The sequence below is a fragment of the Trachurus trachurus genome (assembly GCF_905171665.1).
Source record: "Trachurus trachurus genome assembly, chromosome: 9".
NCBI lineage: Eukaryota > Metazoa > Chordata > Actinopteri > Carangiformes > Carangidae > Trachurus > Trachurus trachurus.
Window position 1 is genome coordinate 34,769,120 of NC_139895.1, and position 17,193 is coordinate 34,786,312.

The following is a 17,193-nucleotide window of genomic DNA, read 5'->3' on the forward strand; positions in this document are numbered from 1 at the left end:
ATGTTGTCGTCTTACCTCATTAGGACGTGACCACTTCCATTTTTTAACAAATTTTCTTTTTTCAGGTGCTCCACAAATGTAACCCGCTTTCTCATTGTTATGTGAAATCACAATATTTCCTGTCGATACGTCAGAGAGGCTGCAAAGCGTCTTCAGCAGCTCATGTGTTGCAGCCAGCAGGACCTATTAGTGTGAAATGAAGCCAGCACAGAAATCCGACACCTGTCCCAGGGCTCCAATTACAGAGCAGAGGTCTAATATACTTGAACCCTGAGCGTGTTCTCATCTAAAATGTAAAACACAAACCAAATTACAAGCCTCTCTGTTTACACACTTTATTGAGCATCATGTCCAATATACATTGCATTGACACAAAATGGAAAAGAAAACAACCCCAAAAACAAATAATGGCGTTAGGGTGGATTACCTGGACACACCATTTTCAGAGCGTATTGCTTCATGACATTTCAAACGCACCGAATCTGTGCAAATACAGTGAACACCGGTCAGAGGAGGTCATGGTAGGTTAGAAAATTCTGACTTAAAAAGGTAATGTCAACAGCAGTTATGTGATCATCAAGTCTACAGAAATCTACTAACTGTACACATCACATTCACCCAGAATGAACTACCAATGGTATCCTATTTAAACATACCCAACTCCTTCAAACCTGATTGCATGCGCCAAAAGATGGATAGCTTTTTTTTTTTTCAATGTCAGTCACAGATCAATCATGTATAACATAATTCAAAATCGATGTCATCATGGCTTAATAGTCAGCAACACCATCAATGAAAGTGAACGAAAGCCAATGGTTTTCCAGACTCCACCCGAACACGACTGTGTAAATTCTTTTAAAAAATAAAACCTATTGTGTTTAATCCCCTTTCACGACACTTATTTATACTTTTTTACTAAGTGGTGAGTCAAGTCAAGTCTCTATCAAGAGTTATAGCCCAAATTCAGTGATAGTAAAGGTGATAAATATTATCTAAGTATGCACCAATCAGAACTCAAGATGTTACTCAACAACCTACCCAGAGTCCTCAGAGTCTAAACCCACGAGTGAAGGTGACTTACGAAATCATCATTGATCAAAAGCCAAACGTGCCACAACAAAGAAGGTAAGAACGACTAGCCTAATTCTACTATGGAGCCTCTAAAATACGCCCATGTTAACAGATTAACAACTCAGACGACCATAAACCTTTGTCAAATTTGTTCTCCTTTTAAATTGAGGTAAGCTCAGATGCCAGTTAACCAGTACACGTGGAATAATCACAGCTTAGGTTATTTTCACAGACTGATTTTTTTGGTTGTCCATGAGTTATAACAACGTTGTGAAAAGACATTAGACTGAGGAGATCATCTTCACCGACGACGAGGACCGCACGTTAAAGGAAAGGGTCGGGGTTATTTGAGGTTGATATCTTACTGATTGCTGATTGAGACCCTAACAAAGTTTGATCCTGAGAAGTTGGCACGAACCTTCTCTTAGCATTTAGCTGCTACACTTGTGCAAGTCATTGCGTTAGAAAACAGCAACTCTAAAATCTCTGAGAAAGCCATTCCATTTGTACATCCACGGCTGGCAATGATGGACGACAGAGCTGTTTAGGTGGATCATGCGGGTTCGAGAGTCGTGGTTTCGTAGCTCTCAGACGTACACTAGCATAAGAAGAAAACGCTAACAGGAGGCAGTTTCTCAGAAAAATAGACTAAGAAAGTTCTTTAAAAGTTCTCAACCTGTCCCTCTAAAACAACAAACAACCTGTGAGGAAGTGAAGCCAACAAAAGGCAACGGTGATTCAATGACGGTGTTGAAAATGATCACACCTATTGACGAAGAGATTTGCTGGGCCGACATTAATCCGGTGGTGAGTGTGCAGCAGGGAGGACGAGCGATGACCTAATGATAAAACGGGCTTTCTTTTTGTTTTTACACAATCTTGACCACTAAATTGCATAAGAAACCTGGTATAAAGTAGAAACTGTTCAGCAGCAGATAAAAAAGCAAGTTAATTTACAGTAGTGACATATCTTACATCATTAATTTTTCAAAATAAATAAAATTAAATATACAATTCCAGGTAGGAAACAGGTAAATTTCGCTGGTAGGGTGCTCAAATTGGCTCATCTTGCGGAAAATGACAACCGTTCAGAGAAACGTGGCTGAAGCCAACCGGTTCCTCTGACTGGCAAAACAAGGGGTGCAAAAGCCTTTTGCTGAAATTTTCCCTCTGAAGGCATTTCCTCACTGAAAGAAAAAAAACAAACATCTTAGATACTATTACACCCAAGTTTAACGGTTCATATGCAAGTCTTAGCTGAAACAGGTGAATTTACTTACCCTGGAATTTACAATTGACTCCTAATCAAAAGCCATCTCTTGACTTTTTCTTACACAGCGGGCCACCTTCCTCTTGAATTCACCGTTGGGGTCCTCCCTCCACTCTTTCTGTGGGGAGCAACATCAGTCTTTATTTAATGACCTGTTTGTCTTGAATTTGCCAACATTAAATGAAGGGAAAAGTGATTTCTGGAAGTGAGGGAAATGGAATAAGTGATGTAACTCACCGCAGCATCCACATTAGCTGGTGAATCGCTGTTGGGGTCTGCCAGCATGGAGATAACACTAATCATGATTGTCTCTACTGTGTGGATGGGGAGCCAGCGCTCCTCGGGCTTTTCATAACCAAACTTATCTTCTCCTGGCTCGTGTAGAATTGAGATGCAAACATCCCCGTTCTTTGCGACTGTGAAGGAGCGGAACATGAATTTAACTACCGATGTAATTTGATGACGGCTTTCATTAGAATGAAACTTCAAGTCGGGATAACGCTGCTGCTCAATTAAAAAAACACACACACACACAGTAGCATTCAAGCATCCATTTACATGCCCACACAAAGTGAGTGCAGTGTAGATTTGAAGTAAACAAACATCAAAGAGTAGGCTGGCTGTGTTTACCATTTGGGTGCCAGATTTCAGTGATGAACTTCATCTTCGGAGGCCGTAGTGGATAATCATAGGGAAAGGTTAGGTACGCTTTGAAGAACCCTCCTTCACTGCGAATGAGACGAGACACACGGCAAATTAGACATCATGGGAACGATGCCTGTATAAACAATATTAAAAATATTGTTTCCACTTACAAAAGGGTATCTTGTGGACCTATGATCACAACCTCCCATTTGTATATGTCATCATCATCTATGAGACCAGCTGAAAAGCCCTCCACAGGATTCTTGTTGAGCTCTGGAAAAAGAGGAACACGTCAATGCATGCATTCATCCCTCCATTAGCTGGAGCTGCTCTTCCTTGAGGGTCACACTGAGGCTGCTGCAGTCCATAATATGTCTACATAATGTACTGACACTGGACAAGAGGCGGGCTTCACCCCAGGCAGACGAATGACTTAACACAGAGAGGCCTCGGCTGGGAGGCGGCTTCCACCCAGAACCTTCTAACTGTCAGACGACAGCGCTGACCGCTGTTTAGAATACAGTGAACTGGAACTGAAACACAACTACAGTAACGACATGAAAGCAACGTCTCTACAATTGTGTGAGCCCATGAGTAGTGAGGTAGAGTTAAAGAGACCCCGAGGAGTTTACTTTTGGTTAAAGAGTCTCATATTAATGTGGATGAATCTACATTACACACTTGTTAATGGGTCAATTCTTGATAAATATATCGTTTTGTCTTCATAGTTATTATTTTGATATTATTATTTAGTGGTCGACTCTCCCAGCATTTCCTAGTTTCGGTTTCCCGGTCATGGGAATAACGCCGCCGGATCGCTAGTTGTCATCGTTTATGGTCGGAACTACGACGGTATCTGATCGTCTTTGAACCTCCGACTTTCCTTCTTGATTAATGAAAACATTCTTGGCAAATGTTTTCACTTTCGTCCGTCTTGCGCCGGTCCAAGAATTTCACATTACGCGCAGAGACTCATGGGAAATGTAGTGTGAAACACTTCGCTTTCAGAAGCTCCATGTAGCCCCTTTAATAAAGTTTATATGAGTGTCAACATCCAAATCTGCCTTTTATGTTGAAAATCTCTTTGTAGACACACAAAGGGAGACAGGTAATAATCTAATATTCCCTTTGGGGATTAAGGAAGTAATTTGTATACGTAATAAGCCAACTGGTATGTATTTTTTTTAGGAGGTGTTAAAAAATGTGTCAGGAAAAAAAATGGAACAAAATCTCAACCACAACTTAACAGAAAAGTGGGTGTGAGGAAATGTAAATACTCAACAGCAGTAAAGAGCAGCTCCTCCACTGTCAACACTGATGATGAAATAGTAGGTAAATATGAAGCAGATGTTCTCCTTTGCTGTCAACTGTTACAATGCAGACAAGTGTGGAGAAGCCAAATGAAATGATTGGTTCACTGCAAATTAATGACAGAGAGATCTGTTGTGACTATACTGTATATATATTTTCTGTATGTATAATTGGTGCCTTCAAACATTAACACTGACTGATGAGCTTAAAGCAATCCCAATATACTGTATTAAACCATCATAAGAGATGAACCATTGGTCTGTGGTTGGTATCATATCATCATCTTTGTTGAAGTGATATAAAGATGAATCAACTTGTCACTTTGTAGAAGGATCAGTAACAGCCTGACAAGTCCATCCGCGTATGTTAAGTTTGGCCAACGCTCACCAGATCAAATCGTGATTTTCTAAAAGAATGACTGTTGCAGTGAATCACATATTGCTCTGATTCAACCACAGTGATTCACATTCCCACACACAAACCAACATTAGCATGTTGTACAATGTGCTAAATCGGTCACAGAGTGTGATACTGGTGGAGTGGATGCCATGTTAGAAGGTTACTGTCATTTCATCACTAAAACCTTGAATCCTGCTAAAGTCAGTGGTTAACACTCTTCTGCAATATTTAAAGCAATCTCCGTGTATTATTTTTGTTTTCTACAATTTTAGAGAGAAAAGGGGAAACAAAGCAGCAGCCTGTAAAAGAATGGGAAACCCAGGAGACTTGAGCTCTCAGATAACGTCAAGATATTTACTATTTACACACTGTGATAGTTTCCAAAGGGGGGGCTACTAGCTACTAACCCTTTTCCTTTTCTGTCATTTTGAAAATGTGAAAGATGAAAATAAAAAAATCATATTGTTTAAAATGTAAAGGGAATGTGTCATCTGTAACTTTATGCCTTTTGGAGATCATTTCATCTTTCACTTGCTGAAATGTTCACATAAAGATAAATTTGACCAGGGTGCCCAAACTTTTGCATGCCACTGTATATCAAAAATAATTTCAACTTTAAGATAAGACTGCGTGTTATCTGGACTGCTGACACTCACATAATACCAATACTAAGATATAGGCCAGGCTTATTTTCCTGATGTTGAGGGCTCCATTTGTTTTCTGACTCATTTGACTTTTGAGTTTTTAAATTAAAAATCAGATTATAGTGGCCTAACACCACCACAGTATAAACAGACTGAGTGTCTTCCACATGAAGGAGATCAAGAGTCATAAACTTGTTACTAATTTAACAAGAGCTGCTAAAATGAGAGTCAGCAACAATCGTGGTTGAACTTGGTGACAAGTGCTGTAAAAAAAAAATGTATCAAATAAAACAATCCGTTTTCTAAGATGACCCATTCATTGTACAGGCGGCTGGGGAGCCGGGCTCCGTGGTGCTGAGCTGGACTGTCAGTGAGCTGCAGAGCAGACTGTAGATCAGGCTGCTGACATCTCAGTGTCCTGCTCCAGAAAGGAGGTGCCACTGACAGGTCCACTAATAATGTTAATGGTTTATCTCGAAATTAGGCGACAAGGAGAAAAATAAACGAGCTCGTACGTTGGAGGCTTCAACACTGATGCGCATCCTGAAAAGCCGCGACAACTACGAAGCGATACAGCCTGAGCCCGACCTGACACCACAAACATTAGATATTATCTTTTATCGCCAGGCGGCGAGTAGGTAATCATAATCCGACGGTACTGATATAGTGGCATATTGGTCTATGAAGCGCTCAGATTATATGATGCTATCATTAGCAGAGCTACAGTCCTGAGAGCAGAGGAGTCCCTGGATTGATTATTCCTTTGTTCCGTCAGCTAACTAATGTCGAAGTTGCTAGCCCGTTAGCCCGGTTAGCGATGCGATTCATCTGACGGTTCACACACTGTTGTCTGAAGCACGAACAATACACCTCAGTGTATTTATCTTTATTTTCATCAGGGATTAGCCATTGGTAGCGGCTTAGCCTCACGCCGGGCTGCAGTGATAAAGGAGCCCATTATGTTGCTTGGTTAGCTCTCTGAGCTCACTCCTATGGCGTAAACAACATAGCTTTGCGTAGCTATAAAGAGCTAACGTTAGCCGCTAGGTAGGTGGCCATTAGAGAGACAATAAAGGCTCACAGTGTTGTGTTTCCATTACCTGCCAGTTGTTTTCGAAGAAGTAGTGCTGATTGTTCGGTCATGGTACGCGGACTTATTTGAAAAATACTTTGTGCCGACAAATACTTTCCGACAAACAGGTAGAGCTGCGGTCCGGTGAGATGTTGCTCTGCTGCTGCTGCTGCTCTCCCTCTGTGTTTTGACACGAGCCTCAGCTGCTGCCTCGCGCTCTACGCATGCGCGTCCGCAGTCGGCCCGTGTGTTTATCTGAGAGTCTTCAAGGAAACGTTTCTTGAGAAATCAACAGGCAGCAACAGGGACAGCATTGTTTACAGCCTGACTGTTCAACAGCCCCTGACCTATATGATTTATCATTGATCTGTCATTTGTTACACTTGAGCTCCATTGGCTCTCAGACAGGGTTTTTTTGGCCACCGTCTCGCCACAACAAGGCTTTGTTTGTTTAGTCTTCAGATTCCACTTGATGTTAATGATGATGATGATGAAGAGATGATCACTGATCCGTTCATTGGTTGGTGTTTATTTCGGGGTGCTTTATTGTGGTAACTGTGGTTTACATTCTTCAAATGTTTAAGCTGAGGAAGCCCACTGAATGTTTAGCAGAGGCTGCTGCCCTGTCTCTGTAGGCAGAGGTGGGGAAAGCAGCTTTTGTATGAGGGGCAATGAAATTGTTAAAAAAAAAAAAAAAAAAAAAATAGACAAGTGGTGGGCAAATAATTCAGCAGTAGCCTGCTTTGCAATAGAGAGGCATATAGGGGGCTGAATATGACCAAAAAATAATTTTGCCATTGTAAATAAATAGCTTCACAATTCACATACTTACCATATGTGCACTGTTGTTATTATTAGTATTAGTATTAGTATTGTTAAGTTATTGCAATTATAACCAAAAGCGAAGTGACATGTTGTAGCTTCACGTTTATTTACTAAATCAAAAATATTGTTGCACCAAAAAAAAAAAAAAAAAAAAAGATGCGTTCAAAACCGTCAGAAGTATGACGATCAACGACTAAACTCAGTATTGAGAAGGCGAATAAGACGTATTACAATCGTAACATAAATGCGACCTTTCATTCATTGTTTTAAGAAGACAAAGATAAAGTCTACAAAACACAACATTGTGGGTAAATGCTGCAGATTCTCACATTATGTCGTATTCGTGAGCGTCGTAGTTGAAAGTACGAAGTTGCGAAGCTCACCTAAATGCAACACTACACGGAAGGAAGAGTGTGCGGCGCCATATTTAATACATCAGAAGCTAGTTAGCATTAGCTGTTTACAAGCCCAAACTTTTAACTTGAGACGGAAACCTAAAGCAAGTCCTCAACCCAACCCAAGATGAATGTAATAGACCACGTACGGGACATGGCCGCCGCTGGCCTTCACTCTAATGTCCGGATAATGAGCAGTTTGTTGCTGACCATGAGTAATAACAATCCGTAAGTAATGTCAGAACGGGCTCCGTCTATTACCTGAAGAATGCTTGCTACACCAGCGTTTTCACTGTCATCCTGTGACAGTGGGAAATATACAATCATATTGATTATTATAACCGTAAAGCTGAATAGATGCCTGTTAAATTCTCAGTCCAAGTAATCACGTCGGCGAGTGTGATATGTGTATTTCCTGGCGGACACAACGTATGTTCTTTCCCAAGAAATAGTCACGAAATGTCTAATATTAAATGGTGCCTGCGTTTAGCTGCTAGCTTGAATTAATGGGAATTTATCCGATCATTGAGTATATCATATAAGACGGAATGACACAACGAGTATAAAGGCTGTAAAGGTTTTGTAATGTGATAGATTGTAAATGAGTGGGTATGTAACGGTTGTACTAGCATTGTTATTGTCCCAGAGCAGCTCAACATCAGCTCCTACAGACAGGACACAGCTGGAGCTGTCCATTGTCTTTATTCAAGCACTGTTACATTTTACATACTTTACCTGTCATTTCTGCTCTGATGGTTTTCTTATTGATAATAAGCTTCATGTCACATGTTCACAGTTTATGCCTCCTCCACTCTGATCGTGTTAATAATACTTGTTTATGTTTGATTCCAGGGAGCTGTTCTCACCGGCTCAGAAGTACCAGTTGTTGGTTTACCACGCTGATGCCATCTTCCACGATAAGGAATATCGTAATGCTGCCTGCAAGTATAGCATGGCACTGCAACAGAAGAAGGTCCTCAGCAAAACATCTAAAGTTCGCACATCTACTGGTGGAGCAGCAGCTAACATTCAGGCACAGGTGTGTGTCACTTTGCAATTTTCACCTGTAGATTGAAGCACCTCAGTGTGTGTCCCTTCAGATTTACCACAGATTGAAACAAGATTTGTTTTTCTCCTCTGTTGTGTTAAGAGTATCATTTAACATTTGGTAAAGTGAATATATAAACCCATGTTAAATTTAATGTTAAAGTTTTGTTATGGGACAAGATGCTATTCTCGATTCCACCATTCACTGTGTTAAAGAATGAACTTTGCAATTTTTAAAAGAAACATTTCTGCTGTAAAGTTGTCTCGGCTCATTAAATGTCATGTGTGTCCACTCTGGACAAAAATCCATGCTGCAGACTTTGACAAGAAACATGAATGTTAATATAAAAATGTACAATAACACTGAATTTTTCAGAGCTTGCCGTCAGAGATTGAGGTCAAGTACAAGATCGCTGAATGCTACACCATCCTGAAACTGGACAAAGATGCCATTGCAGTGCTTGATGGGATTCCTTCCAGACAGAGGACTCCAAAGGTAGGCTGCTACTCCTAAAGCTTCTGGAAACATCTAGCAACAACAATGTGCTGCTGAATAGATGAACCTCCATGATGTAATAATTAGTTATTTATAATAATGTTAAAAGATGTAGTGTCATGATATAATATGATGCCAAGGCTTTCCCATTCATAAAATGAATGTTGTTGTTCTTTGTAGATCAACATGATGCTGGCTAACCTGTACAGGAAGGCTGGTCAGGAGCGTTCTGCTGTGACCAGCTACAAAGAGGTTCTCAGACAGTGTCCCCTCGCTCTGGATGCAATCATTGGTACGCACGGTCAACAAACACATAACCTGCTCAGTGACTCGGTCCGTTTGCTCTATTTACACGTCTAGGTCCCAACACACGTCTTACTATGGAGCGCCCGTTCAAAACGTGCCAGTCGGTACAGGTCTGAAGTGGTCAGGTCTCCTCACTCAGAATGACCTTTTACAGCAGAGGTCTTCAACGGGGGGTCCGTGACCCCTAGGGGGTCCGCGGAGGTGCTGCAGTGGGGTCATGACATTTTTGGTTGATTATACAATGTTTTATATCTTTTAGTTTCCACATTTATGTTTCAAATAAAAATGACAATTTGAATAGCTTGTCTGCATGATTACCATGCAGTTAACAGACATTGTTGATATTGGCATTGGCATCAGTGAACAAGGTCTGTTTATAAATGGCAGAGGGACGGCCCCCTACTCAATGTACCTTGTACACGTTTAGAAAAAACATGAATATATGAACCTGTGTATATTTGAAAAGCTTAGTATTGAATGCACAATAACAAGCTACATTTACACATGGTACTGGGCCCAGTTTAATATAATACACATTTTTTTTAATATAGTAGGGGTCCCTGCTCCATCTCTCCGTCAGTTTGGGCGTCCTTGGCCTGAAAAATGTTGAAGACCCCTGTTTTACAGAAACACAGTGGATGTCTGGAGGCACAGAGCCCCCTTGAGGCTCGCAGGAGAAAAAAGATCCATGTGCAAATGTGTAGATTCTAAGTTTAGAAATCTGTGCTCAGTTAATTAGCCATACTCGGTTGGATGGTTGGATTTTTTTTTAATATTTCAAATATATTTACAGATAGCCCCTTGAGATGAGTAGCCATCTTGTTTTCGAGGGGGTCCAACATAAAACACAAAGCATGTACAACATACACGGTCATGACAACAGACATAACATGCATAGAGGCTCTCATATGCCTATTCGCTTAAAACCCCTTCATTCACCATACACATCCAACAACAATGGCATAATACAACATGATACAATACAACAGACACAGCACACACAGTATACACTATAGAACAATACTGTGACACAATACAATACCGTACAACACAGTACAATACTGCGTAGACGTAACACAGCAGCCATCCATAGACATGCATATACATATACAATAGTCACATTCCACAGCACGGCAGGACAACAGGCCCAAACCATAAAGGTTACTGAGGGCAGTCCAGACAAGGAGCCACACAGTATAAAGTGGTTGAGATGATAGAACTGCAGTGATTCCTCTGTTCATAGCTGAATGGGCATTAATCTTCAGGACTGTTTGATAGATGTGCTTGTGAAAAAGCTCCAAATTAAATCTGAGCTGTTTCTCCTGCCAGGTCTTCTCTCTCTGTCAGTCAAAGGAGCTGAGGTGGCGTCCATGACCATGGACGTGATCCAGAGTATCCCCAACCTGGACTGGCTCTCCGTGTGGATCAAAGCCTACGCCTTCATACATGCAGGGGACAATCAAAGAGCCATCAACACCATCTGGTGAGCAGACCATTCACTAATACAAACAAATTAACCAGTGCTCTTTTATATTCGACCACGTGACTGAATGAGCCTTTTCATCCCGTCTCAGCTCTCTGGAGAAGAAGTCTCTCCTGCGGGACAACGTGGACCTCCTGGTGAGCCTGGCAGATGTCTACTTCAGGGCCGGGGACACCAAAAACGCCATCCTCAAATTTGAACAAGCCCAGATGTTGGACCCCTACCTCATCAAAGGTGGGTCCTGCTACAACCAGCCACAAACTGTTGAGATGAGTTTTGCCGTTCAATTCTTATTTGTCATATTATTTATCTGACAGTGAGTGTCAGTGCTTAACATCTGTTCAGTTGCCCCCAACTCTTTCCAAATGACGACCCACTTGAAACTCTGAAATGTTAGTAATGTCTTCTCAGAGAAGTTTTCATCTCAGTGATGACGATCATTCAGAACTGAAGTTAAAGCACAGGAAACATTCTGTTCACCGGGGGAGAGATCACTAGTTGATTAATAATCTAATCTAATAACTCAACTCTTTTCTTCTCAATCTTCCTGATTCATTTTCATTCTCCAATTTTTGCTCTTTGGGAACCACTATGCACTAGTCTAAATCAAGGGGTTCCCAAACATGGGCATAACAACTACACCAGTGTTTTTCAACCTTGGGGTCGGGACCCCACATGGGGTCGCCTGGAATTCAAAAGGGGTCGCCTGAAATGTCTAAGAATTGATAAAAAAAAACCCTGAATTATTATTATTTTAAAATTATGATTTAAAACACCACACACAATCTTTAACAACTGTATTCTATACTTTCACTTTCTCAAATATAAATCGAGTTCAAATAAAATGCAGCTTATAAAAATATTCGGATACTACACAAAAGAACAAAAGAACCTTGCAACAAGGATATGATTTTACATAGGGCTGTTTACTCTAAGATACAAGCACAATACCTCACTCCAAGTAATATCCATGGAACCTATAAGTGAACATTGTTGCCGTCATATGCAAACTTAATTTTGACTCATTACTTTAGAAGAATAATATCTCAGTCAAAGTAATATCCTTAAACCATAGTACTGAGTAAACATGTGAACATTGTTTCTGTGCAAATTTACATTTTGGGAATTTTGGGAAACAGCCACTCGGAGATCATCTTCCACATTTAGACACAATCTGTTGGTATCTAAAGATGAGGTGGAAAATGTATTTGCCTGGTTTTTAGTTTTAATTTTTACTACAAATTTTATCGTTTTGTTTTGTATACAATTACAGCTAAAATGTGATATTTCTAATAATTCATCATCCCACTTTGGGAACCCCTGGTCTAAATTACTTTTAAATAAGATCTGGAAACATTGGACTCTCTGTTGCCTTGATAACATATCTGTTGCTTGCCCCCTGCAGGAATGGATGTTTACGGTTACCTGATGGCCCGTGAGGGACACCTGGAGGACGTGGAGGTGTTGGGAGGACGATTATTTAATATTTCAGACCAGCATGCTGAACCCTGGGTGATCTCTGGGTGAGCGTCAGAGACAACACCTTTAAAATGTTGTTATCTTGTTAAGTCTTGTTAATCCTACAAATTTGTGTGTGTTGTTTTTCAGTTGCCACAGCTTTTACAGCAAGCGTTACTCCAGAGCGCTGTACCTGGGGGCCAAGGCCATCCAGCTCAACAGCAACAGCGTGCAGGCTCTGCTCCTGAAGGGGGCGGCGTTGAGGAACATGGGCCGCGTCCAAGAAGCCATCATCCACTTCAGAGAGGCCATGCGTCTGGCTCCGTGCCGACTGGACTGCTATGAAGGCAAGCTTTTTTTTTCTATTTAAATCACATCCTTACATGGTCTCTCTCTCTCTTTTCAGATGTGGTGCTGCACATGTCTGTCCTGTTTGCGCTGACGTAACTGTGTCGTTTCCAGGCCTGATCGACTGCTACTTGGCATCCAATGGGATTCGAGAGGCCATGGGGATGGCTAACAACATCTATAAGACCCTGGGGGCCAATGCACAGACCCTGACCATCCTTGCCACAGTGTGCCTGGAAGACCCCGTGACTCAGGAGAAAGCCAAAACCCTGCTGGACAAAGCACTGGCCCAGAGGCCGGACTACACCAAGGCTGTGGTGAAAAAGGCTGAACTGCTGAGTATGTCTGCTCTTTACATCATATGTACCAGTATATGTTCCTCTGAAAGCACCAAGTAAAGTGTCCTGTCTTGTTCTCTGTTTCTTTCTGTGAAGGCCGGGAGCAGAAATACGAAGAGGGCATCGCTCTTCTCCGCAACGCCCTGGCCAATCAGAGTGATTGTGTCCTGCACAGAATGCTGGGAGATTTCCTAGTGGCTGTGAATGATTACCAAGAAGCCATGGATCAGTACAGTATAGCATTAAGGTAACCGTTGTGTGATAATTATTTTACTTGCATTTACAGTGGAAACCGCTTATAGTAATCACAGATATAGCTATATGGATCAAAAGGCTTGGGACAGAATCATTTCTATACAAATGCTGTTTAAATATTTTAAATTTTTAAAAACACACCAGCAACAGTGCTGATCTGTACTGAGACTGTTTTGTCAGGTGAGTTAAATGACTGCTGTGTGGAAAACCATGCTTTGGTTTGTAATCGAGGTGCAGATGGGTGAGTTTGGAGCTGACGAGAGGATCGAAAAAAGAGTGAGACGATGCGGCTGTAGCCGCCGTGATATGACGACCCCGTCGTTTGGTTAAAACTATACAAATGGTGTTTAGATGATGATCTGCATAAAAAATTAAGTTAATAATAAAAACATCAGTTGTAGTAATCAACTGGACCCATGCGATCACTGTAAGCGGTTTCCACTGTATTTATGATACTTGAAAAGAAAATATATATATATATATTTATAGTATATATTTTGTATATATTTATTTTATATTATATATTTATAGTTTATTTCTTTCTTTTTATTTATTTTTTATCTCTTTTTTTTTTTGCCTTTATTTGATAGTATACCGGTAGTTGAGAGAGTCAGTAAATGGGGAGGCAGAGAGTGGGGGAATGACATGCAGATGTGGGATTCGAACCGGGGTCGACTGCAGCAAGGACTATAGCCTCTGCATATGGGGCACCTGCTCTACCCACTGTGCCACATGATGCCCCCTTCTTGGAAAAAATGTTACTACAAAAGTTCATTTTTAGCATTTTTAGTACAAGATGAGATGATTTATTTCTGAAATGTGTGTTTACTTCCTCGTTCCTCAGCCTGGATCCCAACGACCAGAAGTCTCTAGAAGGCATGCAGAAGATGGAGAAGGAGGAGAGCCCGACGGACGCCACGGTGGAGCTGGACGGCGACGACATGGAGGGCAGCGGAGAGGACGGAGACCTGGAGGGCAGCGACAGCGAGGCGGCGCAGTGGGCCGATCAGGAACAGTGGTTCGGCATGCAGTGACCCCGGGACACCGAGGGACGCTCGGTCAGTACCACCTTCTGACACGCTGCAGCCTGTGGGAAGCCTTCAGCCATCAGGGTGGACATACACGAGAGGAGGAGGAGGTGGAGGGGGGGCAGGGGTGTGGGGTTATGTTGCCATCACAGAGGTCACTGACGTCCACTTTAGAGACGGTGCAGCCGTGACCGACGTCCTGCCACAGGAGGACGTCAGTGCAGAACTCCAGCCGTTTTCCACCCGACGTCGTTTCCCATCAGCCACTTCAGCGCGGAGCTGCAGACTCTGAACCCCCCTCTGCCCCCCCAGTGTAGATCAAGACGTGTCCTTCACTAAGTTTTGTTTATCAATCTGTCGTCAGCTGTGTTTGTAACAATGATGTAATATCTGATTCTGCTCTTTCCTTTTATCTGTGCTTCTCCTCTGTGTTAACGGATCGCTGGTCCACGCGATGCAGCTGGAGCACTTCAGTTGGGATAGAGTTGCTACAAAGTGAATGTCGCTGTGTGTCAATAAAGACCTGCCGTGGATCATTTCAGGGTTCGGTGCCAACAGTATGCACGGGAGAGTCGTGCGGTGTGATGGGAAAATGTGTCGAGGCTACAAACGGCTGGGGTTCTCCATGACTTGTGTTGCAGGAGGGACCGGCAGAGATTTTTTTTTAATTAACCTTTTGTTTGCTTCCTCTGTGAGTCCGTCAAACATCGAAGCATCACTGCTTTGAGTCTGTGGCAGCCACACAGGTCTGTGGTGAAACTTCTCTGCTGCTCTCTAACATGTTTCACCTTAACTTTTATTGTGTCACATCAATTTTTTTTGTGTCATGTTACGTACATGTTATTTTTGCGTGTTGTTCCTTGAGTCTGCCTTTCTGTATCAAAATATAAGTCCACGATTGGTTCATTCTTAAGTTGAGAAGTGTTACTTAACCATTTCAGGACAAAATGTTTATAGTATTTTGTACATATTTTTAAAAATGTAAAATAAAATGATTAAAACACTGAGGTGACATGACTGTAGTTGTCCTGTGGTAAACAGCATGTTCCACTTAATGTTCCACTTAATCCACTTTAATGACACCACAGTAAAAACACACTCATTAATGTATGACAGTTTTTATTTACCTGAAACCAAAGTTCATGTGATACATTGTACAATCATCTCTGAAAATACAGTACAGCAGTTTGGCAAAAAATGCCAATCGAGGGACTGCCTGCCGTTCTCATAGTAAAACGTGTGCGTGGCTGCACGTCTGCCTTCAAGATATGGCAAAATCTGCTCCAAACATGTTGCACGTCTCAGTGCAAAGCAAAAAAACAAGTTTATTTTTTTTGTTTTTTTTTTAAATATCCCATAAAAGTATTTCCTTAGGAAAGATGAACTGTGTTTTTGAGCTTATTTAACATTTGTACTAATCTGACGAAATGTCTATTCTATTTACCAGTACTATACATTGTCTATTACACAAGTCTGGTAAAACAGATGTTGGACTGAACGGACATGCACCATGGAGAGATGTACAATTTAATGTACACAGTACTAAGATCTTAGTCTAGGAAGATGGCATGAGGACTGTGTCATAATCTGAGGCTCTTCATGCAGGAGAATGGAAGGACTGATGAGGTGCGATTGGCTAGTTTTCATCAGACATTTATTTGATGGGCAGTCTATAAAAAGGACGTATGAACCTTATGAGCCTCTGTCTTCATATCACTTAACTGACATGCAGCTCTCGTAAGATGTGCGGCCCAAAACACACATGCACAACACAAAACAAAACCAAAGTTTCTGGAAGTAATTTAGAGTAGAGGTGGGGGCTTACTTGGCCTTTGCTGCAAAGAAAAAGAAGAGAGAGGAAGAATCAAATCAATGGACACAAGAATCACAGGCCAGAGTAAAAAAGAAAAAAAAAAACATATCAACGGCAAATTCAGTTCAATTTATCAATGTTCGTTTTCAATAAAAAGGCCATGCTGTGTGCAAGCAGGAGAAATAAATAAAAACACCATGTCCTGTTCTGGTGTGTGAGGGGGGGGGGCACTTTAATGTCACTGTGAAAACATGCTGCCAGTTTACAATCACAAATAACCAGCACCAGTGACACTGTGCCGGTAGAAAAAGCAAAAGGCTCATATTTCCACTCAGCATGTACCCGGCACTTAGTGACGCTGAAGGCATCTTCAACACAAACTCACACACGCACACACTCCTACATTCTCGCCTTATTTGTACCATTTAAAATGTTATGTGTTCATAAACCGCTCGCCCTGCGAAAACACGAGCAGCCGCAGCAGACTGTCAAAGCTGTGTGTGCAACCACGTTACAGACCAAATGCTAAGTAGTTGGCATGCAGGTGTCAAAGTGTACTCACTCTGCAGGTAAACAGGTGGAAGGCATTGGAAGAAACAAATGTTAGCTTTGGAACTAAAAACAAACCTTAGCACTCACGGGCCGGGCGTTACTGGAGCAGGCATGCAGAGAGGCTAAGTCCACGCTTAAGTAAACTAGTGTGAAGCTGTGGAGCATTTCTTGACGACAACGACGACAACAAAAAAAATCTATACAGAGATTCTAGTTTGTGTGCTATGTACAGATATACAGACTCTTCCAATGACGGGTCGTTTTCAGCCTTTCAGAGGTCTCAGTTCCCAGTGAACTGTCCATGTTGTGCTCAGCTGATAAGACTAACAGCTCCTTGGTGCCGTTTTACATGTTCAGGTACAGTATGTGCACATTTTTACATATAAAGATTAAGATGAAAAATTAAGACCGAAGCTTGAGACTGAATCTCAAATATG

General features: G+C 41.6%; 2 protein-coding genes across 2 annotated transcripts; one reads left to right on the plus strand and one right to left on the minus strand.

Annotated features, from left to right (window-relative positions):
- Nucleotides 1-321: 321 nt before the first annotated feature.
- LOC310990912 (ubiquitin-conjugating enzyme E2 G1-like) lies at nt 322-6,739 on the minus strand. The gene is made up of 6 exons (XM_083978468.1): nt 6,441-6,739; nt 3,157-3,259; nt 2,972-3,069; nt 2,579-2,757; nt 2,352-2,459; nt 322-2,258 (listed from the first exon to the last, which is right to left on the minus strand). Exons 1-5 carry the CDS (start codon nt 6,481-6,483, stop codon nt 2,373-2,375), a joined length of 510 nt encoding a protein of 169 aa, XP_083834594.1. The 5' UTR covers nt 6,484-6,739; the 3' UTR covers nt 322-2,258; nt 2,352-2,372.
- Nucleotides 6,740-7,663: 924 nt separating this feature from the next.
- anapc7 (anaphase promoting complex subunit 7) lies at nt 7,664-15,348 on the plus strand. Its single transcript, XM_083978498.1, has 11 exons — nt 7,664-7,860; nt 8,485-8,671; nt 9,056-9,175; nt 9,356-9,467; nt 10,811-10,964; nt 11,056-11,198; nt 12,370-12,487; nt 12,573-12,769; nt 12,885-13,109; nt 13,205-13,355; nt 14,208-15,348. Exons 1-11 carry the CDS (start codon nt 7,760-7,762, stop codon nt 14,395-14,397), a joined length of 1,698 nt encoding a protein of 565 aa, XP_083834624.1. The 5' UTR covers nt 7,664-7,759; the 3' UTR covers nt 14,398-15,348.
- The last annotated feature ends 1,845 nt before the right edge of the window (nt 15,349-17,193 follow it).